Raw genomic sequence first — 20,346 nt, forward strand, 5'->3', positions numbered from 1 at the left:
GAGGCTTCTCACAGAGATGGGCCCATCTTTCTCTCCCACCCCCGAAGGCACAGGTTCAGCCCGAACATGACTGAGCGGGAGGCGGCCAACTTCATCCTGAAGGTCATTCAGAACTGCTTCCTCAGCAACAGGTCAGTCCTCTTCCCGGCCGGCCTCTACCCTGCACCTTAAGGCCCCTGTCCGTCTGCATCCTCAGCGTGGGGGGACGCGTGGCACGTGACAATGGGGGAGCCCTCTCCAGACAGAACCACTTAGAGGCTCCCTACGGCCAAGCCCCCTCTAGGCCGTGTTTGTAAAGTGAGCGCTCCAGGGTCCCTCTTACGCCACGGCGCCCTGTGCTCCAGCGTCACTGCACTGCTTGCCACAGGACACCCCATGCCTGGAGCGCTCTTCCCTCACCTCTGCCAGGTCCTTCCCCAAGCCTCTCCACCCTCCCCTCTGCTCTGTGTGACTCCCCCCCACTCCCCGAGGGCAGGGACCGGCTTCAGCCTCGAGCTGAGGCCTGAGACTGAAGAGGTTTAGGAACCAGCACAAAGGTGGCTCTTGGCGAGCTGCAGTGCAAAGGATTCAGCTCCTGGCCCCGCTTCCTGTTAGCTGTGGGGCCTTGCACAGACCCCTCCCGTTGCATGGCCTCCAAGGGCCTGCACCAGCTGGTCCCAGCTGACCGCTGTGTGAGAGGAGCAGGAGGGCCGGGGAGAGGGAGGGGGAGGACCCGGGAGGGCCCACGTTCCAGACAGACCAGTGGCGACTCTTCCTTGCGGGGGATGGGCCTCAGTCCAGGCCCGGTCTTTGGCAGGTTCAGCTGGATGTGGTGACTGGCTGGGCCTGAGGACCTTGGGCCAGCCTCTTCCTCCCTGTGGGACCAAGGAGGGGGCTGTCCAGCTGACCTTTCGGGCCTCTTTCAGTCAGTCAAATCAACATTTATTAAGTGCCTACTGTGTGCCGGGTTCTGTGGTCCGCGCTGAAGAGACAAAAAGAGGCCAACGACAGACCCTGCCCTCAAGGAACTCATAGTCTAGTGGGAGATACAAGTCTGTATACAGGGGGAAGGCACTGGAATTACGAGGGGTCAGGAAGGCTTCCTGGAGGAGGTAGGATTCTAGTTGGGACTTAAAGCTAGAGAGGGTTAGAGGTCAGAGGCCAAGGAGCACAGCCCAGGCCGGGCTGCCCTCTGTGTCCCAGAATCAGACCCCAGTTCCAAGTGGAGAAGGTGCAGTAGGGCTTGGGATTCCTCCCTCCCTCTCCCTGGCACATCCGCCAGGTGCCCCACTGTCTGGCCTTCAGTAGCCAGGAGGCCCCTGCTACCCCCTCGACGCTCCTCCCTCCTTCATCCAGGCCCCTGCTGCTTTCTGGTAGCCCCCAAATGAAGTTAAAATTGCTTTGCCTGGCATTCAGGGCCTCCCGCAGCCTGGGGAGAGTCTGCATTTCCAGACTTCCTCCAGACTGCTCCCTGCCTGTTGGCCCCTGCACTGACATGTGCTTTCGGTTTTGAGTATCTCTGGGAAGCCTGCCCCCACTTCTCCACCCTTTGCCCCCATTGGCCTGGTGCGGTCTGTGGTCACTGCTCCCGAATGCGATGACTTTGAGGTGTCACCGTGGGCCCGTGCCCATCAGGTACTTGGTCATCACGACCCAGCTTTCTTGAAGCTTCCCAGCTGACCGCTGCCCCTCTTCCTTGCAGGAGCCGGACGTACGACATGATCCAGTACTATCAGAATGACATCCCGTACTGAGGCCCCCGCGGGCAGGGGGCTTCTGGGGCACCTACATCGCTTCTAAGTCTTGTCATGCGCGCTGCGCAATCCCACCCTCCGGCTCTGGCTCTGGTCTCTTGTGGGCGGGCGTGCGGGAGACGTAAGCGTGCTTGTGTGTGTGTGCGTGGGCGAGAGCTCGCCTGTGGCTGACTCGTTCCCTGACCATAGAGCAGTGGGTAGAGCTGAGCCCTCTTGTGTCAGTCCCCCCGGGGATCCCCCCGGGTCCCTGATGTCCCCACCCCGTGTGATGTCAGAGGAGTTCAGGGTGAACCAGTGAGATGATGCGTAAAGGAAAGTGACAGTCCCCATGATGGGAAGCACGTGGCAATCCGCTCTTTGCAGCAGGGGAAGGAACCTGGTGCAATGTTTTGGCAGTACTGTAAGAGGTGGAATGATAATCATGCCGAGGCATCACTCGGTGCGGAGGCGCCCCGGCTCTGCACTGGGCATAGTCCCTGCCTCCGGGCTCCTTTATTTCATAGGTACAAGGAGAATGTATTTTTCCTTTTGTGTGTAAAATAAAAATCACTCTATAAAGATTTATTTAATCTACCAGAAATAATAAAAGGACCAAAATGGGGATTGTGTTTGTGTGAGCCTTCAGTTTCTCTGGCAGCTGTTTCCAGGCCCAAGAGAGACCAGGGCTGCCTCCCAGCCTGGGAAGGCCAGTGTTTCTGCCAAAGGGGTTCTGTCAGTGGCCCAAGTTCATGGAAGGTGGGTCAGGCGCTTCAGGGCCAGAAATGGCTCTGCCTCTGCCTGGCGTCTCTCCCCTCTCCATTTCATCCTCCACCTGTCAACGTGACCACCCTAATGCTTAATAAACCCCATTGCTCCCTGTGGCCTCCAGAGCCCTTGGTACCTGGCCCCCTCCTCCCTTTCCAGCCTTGCACCTTACTCCCCCCTAACCCCCTGCACGTGAAGCCAGCCTCCCAGGAGCTTTCGTCTCTGACTCTGGGCATCTTCTCGGGCCGTCCCCCGTCCTTGGAAGCCTCTGCCGGCTCCCCTGCAACTGCGAACCAACCCACCTTCCGCAGGAACCCTTCCCTAACCCCTCTTAACTCTAGTGCTGTCTGTTAATTACTTCGTTTATGCCAAATGTAGCTTTTTTGCACATATTTATTTGCTTGTCTCCCCCATTAGACTGTAAGCTCCTTGAGGGCACAGCGCCTGGCATATAGCAGGCACCTTCCTGTTTACTGATTGATTGATGGAGGCCCAGGGCGAGGAGCCATCACAGGCACTGAAGCAAGCGCAGAAAGAAGAGCGGAAGCCCTGTAGCTCAGACAGGATCAAAGGGGAGCGGGCAGGTTTCTCCTGAGCTAGCTCATCAAAGCCAGGTCCGGCAGCATCTGCTGGAATTCCAACCAGGGGCAAGCTAACAGTTGTGCTGCTCAGACACAGACACAGACACAGAGCAGGATGAGCCCAGCCCAGGAGGGGAGTGATCAGATGATGCCATGCCACTTTGGGAACCCTGCAAGCTTCCCAGTCCCCAGACCGAGCTACCGCTGAGATCCTGGAATAACACCATGCCCATCCCAGTTAGTAAGCAACAGCTTACTAAGAGGATGTGAGCTCAGCCCACACACATGCTCTCCAGAAGTGTGAAGATTGCCCGACCCTAACAGGAAGTAGGCTAGAAGAATGAAGAAACAAAAAAACCGTATGGAGCTGTTAACGGTGACCATGGAAGCTCAAGACACAAACCCAGAAGAAGAGAATGACTGAAAACACATATACCTAAAACCTCAAAGAAAAATACAGTCTGGGAACAAGTTTAACTAGAACTCCTGGAAGAAAAAATTCAAAATGTTTTAATAAAGTAAATGGGAGCACAAGAGGGGGAAATGGGAAGAGACAATTGTGGATGAAAGATTCGGGAAGAAATGTTAACAAGGGGTAGAGACCTTACCTAAGAAAGATCCCCTGAAAATTAAAAGACATTAAAAGGGTCCGAAGTTTGGGGGGAAACATAGAAGAAAATAATAAAGCATTTCACACAAAACAACAAAAACACTGGCCTGGAAGGCCGGTTGAAGGGAGATAACTTAAGAATCGCTGGGACTACGTGAAGGAGGGGGCCTTTCCTCTTTCACCCTGGAGGTGTGTGGAGGTATGTCAGACCCAAGCTCTGGGAAAGTCTCTTTGGTGGCTAGATGGAGAAGGGGCTGGAGGCTGGCGGACCCGCCCACAGGCATGAGGTGATGAGGGCCTGCACCAGGGTGGGGGCAGGACAGAGGAGAGAAAGGGCTGTGTTGGAGAGAAATGTGCTGCACAGGGGAGATCAGGCTGGGACCCCGAACTGGGGAGTAAGGGACAGACTTGCCCTTTGGCACGCATTCCCAGGTCCTGCCTGAGGTCAGGCTCTGAGGCGTTGCCAGAGGGAGACCCTCCCCGCTGGGAGAGTCCTGCCTAGACGCCATGCCCAGTGTCTGCATGCCTCTCTGCCTGTCTCCCTACACTGACCTAGGCTGGAAAAGGGACTCCTGGTTTTTGTTCTTGGGTGTCCTGATCAAGATTCGGTCTGGTCCGTGTCTAGGTCTGTGCTGAGGAGTGATGGGATGGAGGACAGCGTGGCTGTGCTGCTCTCTGCCACCCCTGCTCCCGTCCTCCAGGCCGTCCTCCCTCAGCTGCCCAGAAACGTAGATCTGACTGCTGGCACGCCAGTGGCTCACCATCACCTCCAGTGTCCATTCATAACCAGGCCCCTTCCTCCCTTTGCATCCCAAGCACTTGTGACCCAGATGCACTGGCTTCCTCGTCAAACAGGACCCTCCAGCTCCTATCTCCAGGCCCTGGCAATCCCCCCTGCCTGGAGTTTTCTGCCCCCTTACCTCCTCCCTGGCTTCCCCAAAACTCAAAGCCCCAGTCACTAATTCTTTCCCCTCTGAGATGCCCTTCCATCTATTCTGTATGTATTTTTATGTCCCTGTGCACATGCTGTCTCCCCCATTAGAATGTGAGCTCCCTGAGGGCAGAGGTGGCATTTTTGCCTTTCTTTGTATCCTTAGTGCTTAGGACAAGACCTGGCATACAGTAGGTGCCTAATAAATGTTTGTGGATTGGCCAGACAACTTGGAATGCCCAGATTAAGCCACCTTGTTTCATAGGAGGCAGATCTGACAAATCCCTGGGGCACATGTGCCCAGTTCGCCAAACCTTCTGCCAGTGACTCTCCCCTGGTGCTCTGCAACTTCCTGAAATTCAGTGTCCAAGACTGGACACTGGCTCACATGTGCCAACATCCACAGATGTCTTTCGGGAAAATCGCTGTCTAGCCAAGCCTGCCTTTCCCCCCATCACCACCCCACATCTTGTCCTTGTGATTTTTTATGACTTTACATTTATATCTATTGAATTTCATCTTAGATTCAGCCCAGTATTCTCAACTGTCAGACCTCTTTAATCTTGACTCTTATCTGCCATGACCTCTCTTTGTCTCAGCTTCTTATCTCCTACAAATGTGATAAGCAAATCCCTTATGGCTAGATCCAGGTCAGTGACAAAAGGGGCCAAGCACAGACCCTTGGGTCACCCCCAGGAGACATCCTGCCAGGTTGGCATACAACTGTTCGTGGCTACTTTGGGGGTCTAGCTATTCCATTTGTTCCAAATCTGGTTGTACTATTGTCTACCCCATCTTCTATGTTTTACACACACACACCCATGACAGCTTTATCCAGTTCTTTGCTAAAATCTAGGTCACTCCTCATCCCCTCACTCTGTCCGGCAGGCATCAAATAAGCAAGGAAGCAGTGTTGGCTTTGTGGTCACCGTGGCATTTTCTAGATGCTTACTAACCAATTGTTGAAGGATCCCTTGTAGAATTTTGCCAGGAATAAAACTTCAAACCCTGTTCGAAGATGCCATTCTCTTTCTTTTTCCCTACCTTCCCCTGGTGGTAGGGAAGCTCAAGACATAAATCAAAAAGAGAAGGAATCGCTCAGAAACATCCATTAAAAAAGCCTCAAAGGAAAACAGTAGTTTGGGCACAAATTCAAGTAGAATTCCTGGAAGCGATAAAGCAAGAGATCAGGTTTTTTAAAAAGAGTTTAAAATTAATTTTTTAAAATAAATTTAATGGGTCCATTGGAGGAAAAAATGGGGAAAGAGTGGTGAGAGAAAGAACTGGAAGGGGAATTAACATCTTGGCACAAGAGATACAAAACAAAGCAACAAACTCTGAAAATTAGAATGGACTGAAAAAGATAATGACTCCATGAGATGACGAAGAATATTAAAGTCAAATGATGGGGAAAAAATTGAAGAAAAGTCGTTTCGCATCAAAAACAAGTAGCCTAGAAAACAGACCGAGAAGAGACTATTGAAGACGCACTGGACTATGTGAAAAGCCCTGTCCAAAAAAAGAGCCTAGACATCATATTTAAAAAAAACAAAATTGCCCAGATCTCTCAGAATCAGAAAATAGAGTGGAAATATAAAGAATTGATTACCTCCTGAAAGAAACTCCAAAATAAAAAAAAAAACTCAAAAATATTACAGCCAAAATCCAGAGGTTGTAGTTGAAGAAAAAACATTGCCAGCAGCAAGAAAGAAAGAGTTCAAATACCAAGGAACCGCAGTCAAGATCACACACAACTTAGCAGCCACCACATCACATGAGCAGAGAGCTTGGAATATGATATTCCAGAACGTAAAGGATATAAGCTCACAGCTGAAAACAACCTAGAAAAAACAGTATAATCCCACAAGGGAAAAATGAAATGAGAACTTCCAACCTTTTCTAATGAAAAGACCACAGCTGTATAGAAACTTTGAAATACCAACCCAGGCGTCAAAAGAAACAAAGGTAAACGTAGGTGATCAATCATAAAGGATTAAGCAAAGATGAACTGTATGTGTTCTAAAATGGAAAGATGATGCATGTGTCCCCTCCAAACCCTGTATCATTGGGGTCATAGAGGAAATCAAGTAAGAGTGGTTTTGATTATCTTAAAAGAAGAAAGATGGGGAAAGGAATGCGATTCCTGTGGGGAGAGAGCTAGGACAGAAAAGAGGGGAACTTCTCTCCCACAGGAAAGGAGAATAAGCAGGTATCTATACAAACAGAGAGGATGGGGTGGAGGAGAGAGTGGCACTTGAACTTCACTCATTTTCATCTGAACTGCTCAGAGAAGAAAACACACAGTTGGATGCAGAAATACAGTGTATTCAACAAGGAGACTGGAAGGAAAGGAGACAGGAGGAAACTGGAGAGAGGGCAGATTTAGAGAGGGATTCTTCCTGAGCAAAACAAATACTTTTTTCCCCCACTTAATGGTTTTTTCCAGTTACACGTAAATATAGTTTTCAACATTCATTTTTATAAGATTTTGAGTTCCAAATTTTTTTCTCTCTCTCTCCCCCCTCCGCTTCTCCAAGAAGGCATAGGCTATACATGTACAATCATATTAAACACATTCCCACATTAGCCATGTTGTGAAAGAAGAATCAGAACAAAAGGGGAAAACTATGAGAAAGAAACAAAAACAAAAATAGCATGCTTCCATCTGCATTCAGACTTCACAGTTCTTTCTCTGGATATGGACAGCATTTTCCATCATGAGTTATTTGGAGTTGTCTTAGATCACTGCATTGCTGAGAAGAGCTAAGTCTGTCAAAGTTAGTCTTCAAACAATGAGCAAAACAAATTCTAATAATGAAGGATAGAATGTGAAGAGGCATTTAAAAAGAAACAAAAGATAAGATTGGACTCTGGGTGAGGAAAAGAGAAGGGTAGGAAAGTAGAAGTAGATTGGACCTCCCTCCTCACCCTTTTCTGATTTATAAAGGGGAAGGAGAAACTGGTCAGAGTAATTAATGAATTAAAGAATTCATACAATAACAATGGTGTGAAGAAAAACTTCTTTGGAATCCCTAAGAACTCTGATCAATGCAGTGGCCAACCATAAATCCAGAGAGCTAGTGAAGAAATCTGCTACCCACCTTCTGACAGACAGAGGATAGACTTGGGGGTGCAGAATGAGACAGACTTAACACATAAAGTGCTTTGTAAACCTTAAAGCATTATATAAATGTTAGCTATTACTCCATGGCCAATATGAAAATTTTTTCACTTGACTATGTTTCTTAAAATTTGTGTTTTAAATGAAGGCGGTAGGTAGGAAAATGCATTGTTGGTGGAGTTGTGAAATGATCTAACCATTTTGGAGAGCAATTTGGAACTATACCCAAAGGGCTATAAAAATGTGTATACCCTTTGACCCAGCAATAGCACTTCTAGGACTACATCCCAAAGAGATCATACAAATGGGAAAAGGACCCACATGTACAAAAATGTAGCAGCTCTTTTTGTGGTGGCAAAGAATTGGAAATTGAGGGGATGACCATCCATTGGGGAATGGCTGAACAAGTTGTGGTATATGAATGTAATGGAATACTATCGTGCTATAAGAAATGATGAGCAGGCAGACTTCAGAAAAACCTGGAAAGACTTGTATGGTCCGATGCTGAGTGAAGTGAGCAGAACCAAGAGAACATTGTACACAGTAACAGCTAGGCAAAAAGAAAAAGAAAATACTTCCATATGCTCTGTGGTCCTGCCAAATTGGCTTCACCGTTCCTCTCAAATGACACACTCCATCTCGCCTCCATGCCTTGGCACACCTTGTCCAATGTCGTCCTTCGTCACTACCTCTTCAATTGTCCTTCAGTGCTCCACTCAAACACCATGTCAGTCCCCATCTCCATCCCGGCAGCTGGTGCCTCTCCACCAAAATGGTGGGCTCTTTATTTTGTGTGTGTATACGTCATGTCTTCCAGTGAAATGGGAGGTTCTGGGTGACAGACTGTGTCACAAGCACCTGGCACTGCTAGTGTTTTAAAAATGCTCCATTGATACAATTGATGCTGGGCCTTAGTTTCCCTCCCTGTAGAATGAGGTTGTTGAGCTAGATGGCCTCTGAGATCTTGGTCTGTTGCTCCTGTGACCTAGTGGCTGCTGAGGCCAGCACTGTCCACGTCTGGTCTTGGGTCCAGCAACACAGAAGACCCCAAACTTGCAAAGGGCCAGCAGGAAGCCTCAGGAGGGACCATCCTTGCTCCCAAAAGGCTTCCTCACCCCTGATCCTCTTCAAAAACCCAAGTCTGAAATCACAGACCTGACCACAGCCTGACATGACCAGGCTGAGCCTGCCAGGGGCCACCAAGGCCTCGTCCTCACCAATCTCCTTCACGAGCAGCCCAGAAGAGAGTTCAGACATGGAAAGATGCCTGGGCCCTGTGGGCCTCCCATGGGCACAGCATAGTGAAGAGGACTTCTCAGAAGGTCCCAGCTCCTCTGATGACACGCCTTGTGATGCCTTCTGCATCCCTCCCTCCTTGACTGCTGAATTCCAGCCCATCCTTTACAGCCCCATTGAGGCCCATGGAGGGAGAAAGACTTACCCAAGGCACTGCTTTGGCTTTGTATAGAGCTAGAAATTTTAAGGTGTCAAGATTGAAGGAGAGAATTCCAAACATGGGAAATTTGAGCTAGCCACACAGCTAGAAAAGGGAAGAAGCAGGATTTGAACCTGAGTCCTCTGGCTCTAAAGCCAGAGCTGTTATGAGGCTTCCTCCTCTTGTGCATTTATCACCTAATTTGGGGGATCCAAGGTTATGTCTGTCTCATGCCCCTATCATTGTAAACTCATTGAAGACAGCGACCCTGTCAGCTGAATCATGTCTCTTCCAGCCCAGCTCAGCGCTCTGGACACAGTAAATGGTTGAACCAGAGAAAGGGGAACCAGGGATGGTGGGGCTGGGCAGGGACTGGCCCCTTTTGCTCTTAGGAGATCATATCATCAGAGCCCCCTTATTTTACAGATGAGGAAACTGAGGCCCAGAGAGGGTGATTTGCCCAAGGTCATGGTTGGGAAGGGGGGATAATGATGAAAGCAGGTCTATGAGTTCTTGGATGAATGGCACGGCTGCCTGGAACCCCCCTCCCGTAACTTCAGCATTGGGGGTTTCCTTATCCTTACTTGAAGTCAGAACCAGCAGGAACCCTTCCAGTGTCCTGCCCAGAGGGAGGGTCAAAGTTGCAGGGGCAGATTTAGGCTAGATGTAAAGAAAAACTCCCTCCCAGTAAAAGCTGCCCTTCCAAAGTACTCTGGGCAGCCTCAGGAAGTGGTGAGCTCCCCAGCACCAGAGGTCTACGGGCAGAGGCCAGATACCCACTTGTATTTAATGCTGCCGAGGGAATGTTTTCAGGTATGAGTTGGGCTCTGGCTCCTGAGGTCCCTCCCACCCTGAAAATCTAGGATTCTCTGACTGCTTTGGGGGGGAAGGAAAGGGAGGACACTGGGAGACAACTTGAGGGCTGCAGGGCAGGCCAGAGGGGAGAGGAACATGGGTGGTGGCAGAGAAGGAGGAACCACTTTGGGCCAGTCCAGGGGCCTCCAGGTGAAAAAACAAAGGGACCCCAAACAAGGCCAGGCACAGAACAGCTGGGGGTAGTGCCTGCATAGCCTGGGACTTGGGCTGTGCACCATGTCAGGACGTGCCTCCTCTCCCACTCAGGGTGGGACACACACACACACACACACACACACACACACACACACTCTCACACTCACATTCACACACACATGTACTCACATATGCACTCACACGCTCATGTATGCACACATGCACTCACATACATATTCATACACACATATATGCACTCACATATTTCCAATTTGAGTCCAGATCCATTAATCCACGATCAATACAGGGACATACACAATCCATGGGGTATAGGGAGAGATTTCACCCCTGTCCCTAAAGTCAAAGTCAGAGCCAGGAAATGGGAGAGTGGATCTGAGGAGTGGAGAGATTTGTAGGGAGATGGAATGGATGACTGAGGTGGGAATGGGAAGGGATGGGATGGGGCTAGAGATAAGGATTTGGAGTGCAGTGGGCTTGGGGACAGCAAGAAGAGGCAGATGGGAAGGGAGAAGTATAGGAAGAGGGATCTGGGGCTTGGCTAGGGTGGAGGGGAGGGCAGTTTGGTGGATAATATGGTGAAGCATCAGATGTGACCATGGGTTTAGGGATGGGTACACAGCCGGCTTGGCTTGGGAAGGAAGCTGTCATACGGTAGGATTGGGTTGGACTGGTCACAGGGTTGTAGATGAGAGGGGAGAGAGTTAGATGGGGGATGAGTTTGGGGTGGAGGGAGGTTGAGCTGGAGACAGGAACGGGGAGTGTTGGATTCAGTTATTAAAGGGGGAAATGAGGTAGGGATGAGATGAGCTGGGAGAAGACAGGGAGGGGAGAGATGGGGTTGGGAATGGGATGAGGGGGATGGGATGAGATTGAGAAGGTAGTGGGATGGAAGGAGGTGGAGGTGGGATTAGATGGGATAGAGATGGAATAGGGATGAAAATATGGTGAGAACAGGATGGGATTGGGATAGGAAGCAATGGGGAGAGGAGAGGGAAGAGGGTGGGAGGAGATGGGGATGGGGATAATGGGAAGATAGAAATTGGAGGGAGCTGGGATGGGAATTGGGTGAGATGGGGATAGGTCTGGAAACAGGAATAGAGGAGAGAGGGGTGGGGAGAAGAGGATGATGGGAAGGGGAAGGGATGGGCCAGGAGGGCAGAGAGGATAGATGGGAGGACAGCAGGTGGTGTTGGGGATGAGGATAAGGGGAGGTGAGGAGGAGAGGACAGGAGAGGGGAGATCGGATAAGGTTGGTACTGGACTATGGTGAGGACAGGCTAGGCTGAGAGGAGGCAGGAGGAGGTAAGGTGAGACTAGGCTGGGTGAGGGTGGGGCAAGGATGGGGCTCGGGCACTGCCAATGAGGAGGAGGAGATGAGGGGGTCGGGGCTGCCTTGGGCCAGGCCTAAGTGGGCAGCAGCCTGTTGGTCTGGAGTTCAAGCAGGGGCGAAAGCGTGTATCGCAAGCGGCGGAAGGTGTCCTGTGAGCACAGGCGAGGGAGGGCCTCTCGGATGGCGTCGGGGTTGATCAGGTTAAGGTAGAACAGGGGTAGGCTCAGGAACCACAGGGGAAGCAGCAGCCGAAGCCCCAGGATTGCCAGGAGCCTGAGGAGGGGTGGGGCAGAGATCAGGAAACATGACCAGGGCTGGAGGAGGGAGGAGGGAGGGGAGGAAGAGAGAGATGGGAGGAGGGAGGAGGAAAGAGGAGAGAGGAGGAAGGATGCCCTGGGCCGCCCACCCCCAGCCCCCCCTCACCTGAGCCCCGATACATGCCCAGGGCTGTTCAGCCTGTTTTCCTGCCAAAAGAAAGAGAGTGGATTGAGGCCGGGAGGCCGTCGAATGGATCCCGGACTGCAGTGGGCGGATCTAGTTTGGGTCAGCACCCCACCGCTGCCTGGCCTCCCCGTCCAGGCCTCCACCTGGTCATTGGGAGGAAGGCGCTGGACCCAGGGGCCACCAAGGTTTGAGGGGGTGCAGGGTGTGGCCTCCGCGGACCTGGATCCCCGCCGGCCTCCCTTCCTACTCACGTAATTGGCTTCAGCCACCTCCTCCATGAGGGAACCTGGGGTTTTGGCCATGGAGGAAATCTGCCCGGACTTCCTGCCAAGAACAGGACCGGAGTCAGAGGCCGAGCTGGGCCCTGGCTCCTGCCCCTCACCCCCAGCCCCAGCCCCGGCCCGTTCCCCTTCAGGCTCAGGGAACTTACAGATCCATCCCTTCTCGGTCCAGGACCGAGGCCACTTCCATCACCTTGACCTGGAGCTCCTGCCGCCAAGGGGGGAGGGGCATCACTTCACTGCCGCAGAAGGAGCGGGAGGGGGTGGGGGGGGCATCCTGGCCCCGGGCTCTCCGGTGGGGCGGGGACGGGGGCGGGGGCAATTGGAAGACACGGATGGCCGCACCTGAAGGACCCCGCTCTGCTCCTGGAAGCTGGCCCAGGCCTCCTCCTTCTGCATGGTTCCCTAGTAAGAGGGGGGAGGGATGGTTAGAAACCCAGCAGCTGCCCCACTCTGGCTCCCAAAGACACACACGGACCCCCATTGGGAGCCTGAACCCGCCCAATGTACACACACACGCACACACACATACACACTCACACGGACCCCACTGGGAGCCTGAACCCCCCCAATGCACAGACACACACACACACGCACGCACACACAGACACACACACGGACCCCCTTGGGATCCTGAACCCCCACACACACGCGAATGAGCGCACACACACGCACACACATGCTCACACTCACCTTCTGGATCCCCTCCGCCTGGAGGGCGGATCTCGACTCCATGATCTCCAGCTGTTTCTACACAAAGAACAGAAGGGCCGGGTCAGGCACTGCTTGGCCGTGGCCGGAGCCCCGGCGGGGGACCCGTCCCTGCCCCCCGCCCCCCGGCCCCCACCCACCTGTAGGCTCAGCAGCTCCGCCTGCAGGCGTCGGTGCTGCCTCCGCCGACACTGCTGCTCCCCCCCGTAGTAGAAAAGCTGCGGGAAGAGGAGACAAGTGGGGTCCGGAGGAGGCCGAGAGAGCCAGGGAGGGGGTGTCCATGAATCTCAAGCGCTCTCGCGTCGTTCTGGGGGGAGAGGGAGGTGGGGGGGGACTACGTCAGGTCATAATATAGTCCGCACACACCCCATACAGCTGGGGAAACTGAGGCTTAGCGAGGGAGGCACGTGGCTGGGGCCAGGGGGGCCCTCAGAAATCATACGGGCCAGGCCAGAGAGGCCCAGTGACGCGCCCTGGGGCTCGCCGAGAGGACCAAGCTGTCCTTTGCGTGCGGCCCTGGCCCCTGCGCTTCGCCGTCGCTCAAGGCTTTGGCTGTCTTCCTACTCCCTACCCCCCACCCCCAGACCCCGTACCTGACTGGAAAGCTCTTCCCATTCTTCTTGAAGTAACTGGTTCTTCCTCTCCTGAAGAAGAGCCGACGGCCCGAGAGTCAAGGAAAGGGCAGGGTCGGGCTCGAGCCCCCGGCCCCCGGCCCCAGCCCCAGCTCCCCGACCCCTCACCAGGATAAGCTTTTGCTCGGCAGCGCCAGCGGTGAGCTCCAGGATGCGGGCCGCTCGGCTCTTGACCACGTCCTCGGCCTCCCCTCTGAGGGCCCCGGCCGCCTGGTTCAGCCTCCGCTGGAGGCTACGGGAGGCAGGCACTGAGTGTGAGGAGTCTGGGGAACGGCGTTGTGCTGCCTCTCCTCTAAGCCAACCCAACAGGTCTTTATTAAGCACCTACTGTGTACCAGGCTGTACTGGGAGCTGGGGACACGGAGCTAAAATGAAATTGTCCCACCCTCCTTCTGCCTCCACCCCCCTCATTCAACATACGGGCACCTAGGAAGCAGCTCCCGAGTACCAAGCCCTGGACTAGGCCTGGAGGGAGCCGAGCAGAAGAAGCAGCCTCTCCCCCTCTTCCTCCTCCCCTATTCCCCCTTTTCCTCCTCTTTCTCCTGCTCTTCCTCCCCCTCCTCCCCATCCTTCTCCCTCCTGGGTCCCTCAGGCCAGCCCGTTCTGTTGGTGGCTTTGTGCCAGCCTGCATCTATGAGCACACAAGGGCAGACGATCTCCTCTGGCCCGGGGCCTTCTAGGTTGGGGTTCCGGTCAGAGGCGGCAGGTGTGTCCAGGCTGTAGCAGGACTTCTGGGGATGGTCAGAGAACGGGAGAAGAGCTTAGGGAAGTGGCAGAAGTGTCCAGGTCAGAGGAGGAGGCCAGCTATGGATCGGGCCATCTGTCATCTCACTGCATTGCTGGGCAGGGATCCCCACCGACGGAGTCCTCTTGCCAGGCTGCTCTGGGCTCGTTGTCCCTCTGGGGAGGCCTGAGTCCCTTTCCCCCGGAAGGTCTCCCAGTGGAGTTAGGATGACCACTGGTCAGGGACAGTGGAGTGAAGCATGGCTCCTAACCTCAGCCTCAGTTCCTCCATCTATCAAGTGGGGATAACAGCCCCTGTCGTGCCTACCTCAGGATCAAACAGCACAGTGCACTGAAAGTGCTTGGCAGCATTTAAATTGTGTTCCCATTACCCCCCAGGGTGGCCTCGGACGTCCCTCCCCCTGCTGTGACATCTGGTATTCTTGTCTAGGGATAAGAGCCTGGCTCGACTTCAGAAGACCTGACTGAAGGTGCCGAGCCGAGCTCAAGGCTAGGACAGTGGGGACTTGTGGGGCCTTGGACTAGGGCAGCTGGATCATGAGGAAGGGGGAGCCTGGGCTCATCCAGAACAGAGTCTGTCAGTGGTGACCAAGGTGGCGAGGTCTAGAAGGCAGCCTGGTGAGAGGTGTTCAGCCCCGAAGATGCTCGGGAGCTCCCTAGCTGGGATCACGCCAGCCCCTGCACAGTAAGTGGGCTGCAGGAATGGCTGGAAGCCAGCAGGAGCCCCGACTGAGGAGACGACAGCTTGGTGGGAGAGCCCCAGGCCCCGTGTGCCCCGGGCTCTGGCCTTGGCATAGTCCCGTCCAGAACGTTTACCAGGGCTGATGATGCCAGAAAGAGTTGAAGGCCCACATTGCAGATGGCAGAACTGGGATCCAAAAAGGATTTCAACAAGCTGGAATCCAGTAAGATGAAATCAGGGACGGGAACTGTTGCCACCATCTCCTGAGTCACACACCGGAATCTCCCTGGGGAAGAAGTGGGGGCTGGCACCTTCTCTGCATCAGAGAGCCTCATGAGTGAGAGGGCGAGGGATGGGTCAGAGGCAGGATCAGAACCCAGATCCTCCTGGCCCTGGGGCTCCAGCTTTCTGGCTGCTTCTGTATTCTGCTTCTCTTTGGGAAGGTGAAATCTAGTAAGGTCCCTCCATTGATTTGGGGGGGGAATCTATTGCATAATTTCCTACTCCACAGTGTGATCTGGCCATCGAGAAGGCCCCACAAAGCCAGCCACAGTCTTAGCAAAAGAGGGGTGTGCTGCACTCCACAGGGCCCCAGCTGGAGGAGGAGGCTGGTAGATGAGTCTCCAGAGGGGAATCTCAGGATGGGGAGAGGACCGGGGCCCTTCGCAGATGAGGGTCAGTTCAAGGAACTGATTTCACTTAGGCTGGAGAAGGCTTGGGGGGGGGGGAACGGAGGAATGATGGCTGCTTTCAAGTATCTGTAGGGATGCCCTGGGGCAGAAGAATCAGCCAGCGCCTGCCTGGCCTCAGAGGGCAGAGGAAGGGTAGACATCACACGGAGGCGAGTTCCACCAGAAACACTGTCCAACAGCTGGGCCTTCCACAGCTTTCTGATGGCAAACACTGTCTTGTTTTCATCTTGGAATTTCCAGACCTGACATATACTAGACGCTTATTGGATGAAGAATGAATCTTGGAACTCTTACCCTGATTCTCCGCTGAAAACTCTGCCTCCTATTTTACTGAAAAAATGGAGGCCAGCCATTTACGTGAGGCTCCCTGTTCTCCCCTGCTTCTCCTCTCCCACCCCCCAGACACCTTCCTCCCCTCCCTCCTCCTTCGGCCCTACCTCACACAGTGAGGTAGCCCTTCTCCTCAGACACACACCAGCGACCCCACACCGTCTGGTTCCTCCAGCAGACTGACCCAATGCAGCCTCTTTGTCTCATTTGGCTTCAGTCTTTCCCTGTCTACTGGACACCAAGACTGCCCATGTCCCCCTTTCTCAAGAGCCCTCAGCTCACCCACCCAGCCCCACTAACGGCCCCTGTCTGACCCGCCTTGGGTGGCTGAACTCATGAAGGACACTCCATCAGGGGCCTCTATTTCCTCTCCACTTACTGGCTTAGGCTCTCTCCAGTCTGGCATCCAGTGGGACTGCTCTGTCCAGTGAAGGACCTCTCAGTTACCAAGCCCAGTGGCCTTTTATCCCATCCTTGACCTCTGACCTGCAGCCTCCGACCCTGGTCACTCTCTCCTCTTTGAGCTTATCTAGGTTTTCAGGATCTCTCTCTCTTCCTCCCTCCCTCCCTGTTTTTCCCTCTCCCTTTTCTCTCTCTCTTCCTCCCTTCCTCCCTCTCTTTCCCTCTCCCTTCTCTCTCTCTCCCTCCCTCTCCCCCCTCTCCCCCTCCCTCTTCTCTCTCGCTCTTCCTCTTTCCCCCTCCCTTCTCTCCCTCTGTCTTCCTCCCTCCCTCCCTCTTTCCCTCTCCCTCTCTCTCTTCCTCCCTCCCTCTCTCTCTTCCTCCCTCCCTCTCTGTCCTTCCCTCCCTCTCTCTCTCTCCCCCTCTCTCCCCCTCCCTCCCTCTCTTTCTCCCTCCTCTCTCTCTCTCTCTCTGTCTCTCTCTCCCTCTTTCCCTCTCCCTCTCTCTCTTCCTCCCTCCCTCTCTTTCCCTCTCCCTCTCTCTCCTTCCCTCCCTCCCTGTCTCTCTCTCCCCCTCCCTCCCTTCCTCCCTCTCTTTCTCCCTCCTCTCTCTCTGCCTCTCTCTGTCTCTCTCTCTCTGTCTCTCTCTCTCTCTCTCTCTCTCTCTCTCTCTCTCTCTCTTTTCTCTTCTCTTCCACCCACGCATCCCGGTTCTCCTCTCACCTCTGACACTCCTCCTCCTCTGTCTCCTCTTCCAGTTCACACCTTCTCGCTGTAGGTGTCCCTTAGGGCTCAGTCCTGGGCCCCCTTCTCTTCTCCCTCTATACTCACTGGGTGATCTTATCAACTTCCATCGATTTAATGACCATCTCTGTGCTGATGACTGAAATCTACCTTTTCTGCCTCAATCTCTCTACTGACCTCCAACCTCAAATCTCCAACTGTATGTCCAGTAGAAGTCTTAAAACTCAGTATATTCAAGACAGAATACATTCTCTTCTCTCCTAATCCCTCCATCACTCCCACCCTTCCCTACTGCTGTCCAGGGAACCACCCTCCTCCTAGTCCCTCTGTCTCCCAACCCAGGAGTCATCATGCTGGACTCCTGTCTCTCACCCCCCCCCAATATATCCAATATGGTGCCAAGGCCTTTTGATTTCACCTTTGTGACATCTCTCATCAATTTCACCTTTGCACCATCTCTTCAATATTCCCCTCCTCTTCTTTGACAGACATGGCCCCTACCCTATCCAGGCTCTTATCACCTCACACCTGGACTATTGCAATAGCTTCCGGAGGGAGGGGGCAGTCCTGTCTGCCTCCAGTCTCTCCCTTCTCCAGTCCATCCTCTATTCAGGAGCCAAAGTGACTTTTCTGAAGCTCAGGTCTGACCATATCACCCCAGCGGCTCCCTATTGCCCCCAGGGTCAAATACAAATTGCTCTGGCCTTCAAAGTCCTTCGTTGCCTGCCCCGTCCTACCTTCCTGGTCTTCTCCCACCTTCCTCCCCACCACGTACTCTTCCATCCAGGGAGCCCTGGGCTGCGTTCCACGAACAAGACCCTCCCTCTCTCGGCTCTGGGCATCCTCTGTCTGTCCCCCATGCCTGCAATGTTCTCCCTTCTCCAATGCCCACTGACCTCCCTGGCTAGCTAAAAGCCCACCTTGTCCAGGAAGCCCTCTGGGACCCCTCCATCCCAATGTGGATGATTTGCTATTTCTCCTGCCCACTTCTGCCTTATTTAAGATTGTAAGCACCATGAGTGCTTTGGTCTTTTTTGTACCCCAAGCTCTTGGCACAGCGCCTGGAATACAGTAGGTGCTTAATAAATGTTTATTCCCTAAGGAGAGGGACTGTGCTTTTTCCTTGTATTCCACCAGAGCCTAGCATGGAGTAAGCCCTGGATAAATACTCCTTAATTGACTGAGGGAGACTGGATCCTCATTCTTCTTCATTTCCCCAGTGCCAAACATGCAGCAGGTGCTTAATAAACGTTTAGCAAATATTCCCTCAAGTGCCCATTCCCCATACTTATTAATTCAATTTCTCTTTCAGCTTCCCTCTTCTGCACACGCACCTCCAAACTTCTTGGGGTCTGGGCTGGAGATATTTCTAGCAATGCCCATGATGTAAAAATGAAACGCCTCAATATGATTTACAAAATTTTAAAAATCAAAGCAAAAACGGGGACTCAGTTTACCTGGATGAATAATGAAAGAGTCCACACCAGAGGGTCTCTCAGGCTCCTCCCTGGCTCTAGAACTCTGGGATTCTATTAATGCTCCCGTGGCCTTAGGAAGCCCCTTCCCCTCTCCAAGCCTGTTTCCTTCCCTGTTAAATGAGGGGCCTGACGCCCCTCCCGGCCCCTCTCTGGGGAGGCTCCTCCATCTGCCGTCCCCCCAACCTCCTCGCAGCTCCTGCCTCCACAGGCCTCCTGGGGTGGGGGAGGGGAGGCTCACCTGCGCTCCCGCTCCCTCAAGCTCCTCAGTGTCAGAACCAGGCTATCGCTTTCTGTCTCCAAGATCCTCATCAGCTCCTCCAGCTCCTGCTTCCTCAGCCGTCCATCTCTGTTGTCTTTCTGAAGCTGGAGCAGAATTTCTTCAGCTTCTGCCATGTGTCTGCCCGGCCAGATCCCCTCCTAACCGAGCCTGGCCCAGTCCGGCCCTGACCAAGCCCTCGGTGCCCAGGACAAGCTCTGCCCTGGACCCATTCTGAGGGGTCATCAGGTGTCACAATGGCCTGGGCCCCACCCCAGCCTCCTTCCAGTGCACAGGTCGTGGCACACAGTAGGCACTTAATAAAGGCCTTATTGACTTCTCTCCAGAGCTCAGTCCAGGACCCACATCAACTTCCCTCCCTCTTTACCCCTTATGTAACCTTTGGGTCCTTCGCACCCCCTGCTCAGTTTTCCCAGTCAATCTCCCTCTACCAGCATTTGACTCCATGGTCCAAAGTCCTAGGAGCCTCCTCACCACCACCCGTCCCTCCCTTGCTGCCCTTTTCCTGGTTTACACTCACCACTCCTAGTAAACCCCATGGAGCTTTTCTGCAATCCTGGAGTCCAGGTGGATTCACACATAATAAACGTATGAACCCAAGTCAGACTTGGCCTGGGTTCCAAGTCTAGCCTTGACACAAAAGTAGCTGCGCGTCCCTGGGCACAGCCCTTAACCACTCAATGCCCTGGAGATGTTACTGATCTGCACACTGGTACACAGGGCACCCCCAAACCAGAGGGGTCAAATCCACAGCCCTGGCCTCCACACTCCCTCCCAGCCAGACTTACTGGTTTTAAATATTAGAACATGGATGACATGAATATGGGGTTTGCCAAGTCAACGAGGGCTGGTTCGGTGCTTCCCATTTCCATATGATGGCCTGGACATCACAGGCCCAGTCCCCAGCCAGGCCGTCCTGCTTTGAAGACTCTCTCTCCCAGAGCAAACGCTTCACCTTTTCCTCTCTGACTTGGTCTCTGATGTCACATTTCCCAGACTTCTGGTGGCAGTTTAGCTTCTTTATATATCATCGACTACCCCTCCCCTACTATGCAGCTTCTGTTAAGCTCCTGACCCTACAGACAGGACTGGATGAAGGGACTGGCTCCGAATCCAGAGGCGGGGTCAGAGGAGGCAGGCCCAGAGAGGTTGGGACTTGCCCAAAGGGTGGAGCCTTGGTGTCCTCATCTGTAAAATCAGTATGATCATACTGGTAAGCACCTGCTTCACAGTCTGTTTACCCAATCTGGGAAAATACCTAAAGTTCAGAGGAACGGATGGAGGTCTTAATTGGGACCCACAAAGTTTTCGACAGAGAGCTGACAGACCCAAACTAAGGTAGTGAAACGTCATGAGGACAAATATAAATTCCTTTCCGTAGGTCCAAAACATCAATGACACAAGAAACCAAGTGGG

At 53.3% G+C, this 20,346-nt stretch overlaps 2 protein-coding genes across 3 annotated transcripts in view; one reads left to right on the forward strand and one right to left on the reverse strand.

Moving 5' to 3' along the window:
* The window catches only part of PI4KA (phosphatidylinositol 4-kinase alpha), a 136,757-nt gene extending 134,423 nt beyond the window's left edge, over positions 1-2,334 (forward strand). Inside the window, exons 54-55 of the mRNA XM_020996373.2 lie at positions 48-131; positions 1,682-2,334. Of these exons, the coding sequence (XP_020852032.1) occupies positions 48-131; positions 1,682-1,733 (136 nt within the window). The 3' untranslated portion in view covers positions 1,734-2,334. The remainder of the gene's footprint in view (positions 1-47; positions 132-1,681) is intronic.
* Positions 2,335-10,415: 8,081 nt separating this feature from the next.
* Positions 10,416-19,977, reverse strand: TMEM191C (transmembrane protein 191C). 2 transcript variants are annotated; one of them, XM_078154481.1, is made up of 11 exons: positions 19,719-19,977; positions 18,892-19,016; positions 13,694-13,817; positions 13,547-13,597; positions 13,094-13,171; positions 12,936-12,992; positions 12,588-12,647; positions 12,392-12,450; positions 12,213-12,285; positions 11,941-11,981; positions 10,416-11,790 (listed from the first exon to the last, which is right to left on the reverse strand). In XM_078154481.1, the coding sequence occupies exons 2-11, from the start codon at positions 18,960-18,962 to the stop codon at positions 11,592-11,594; spliced, it is 813 nt and encodes a 270-aa protein (XP_078010607.1). In that variant the 5' UTR covers positions 18,963-19,016; positions 19,719-19,977; the 3' UTR covers positions 10,416-11,591. The 2 variants fall into 2 exon arrangements, with proteins under 2 accessions (XP_078010607.1, XP_020852238.1); XM_020996579.2 differs by lacking the exon at positions 19,719-19,977 and having other exon boundaries at positions 18,892-19,155.
* Between the last annotated feature and the right edge of the window lie 369 nt (positions 19,978-20,346).

This window comes from Phascolarctos cinereus, unplaced genomic scaffold (assembly GCF_003287225.1).
Source record: "Phascolarctos cinereus isolate Bilbo 61053 unplaced genomic scaffold, phaCin_HiC Scaffold_4;HRSCAF=312, whole genome shotgun sequence".
Lineage (NCBI taxonomy): Eukaryota > Metazoa > Chordata > Mammalia > Diprotodontia > Phascolarctidae > Phascolarctos > Phascolarctos cinereus.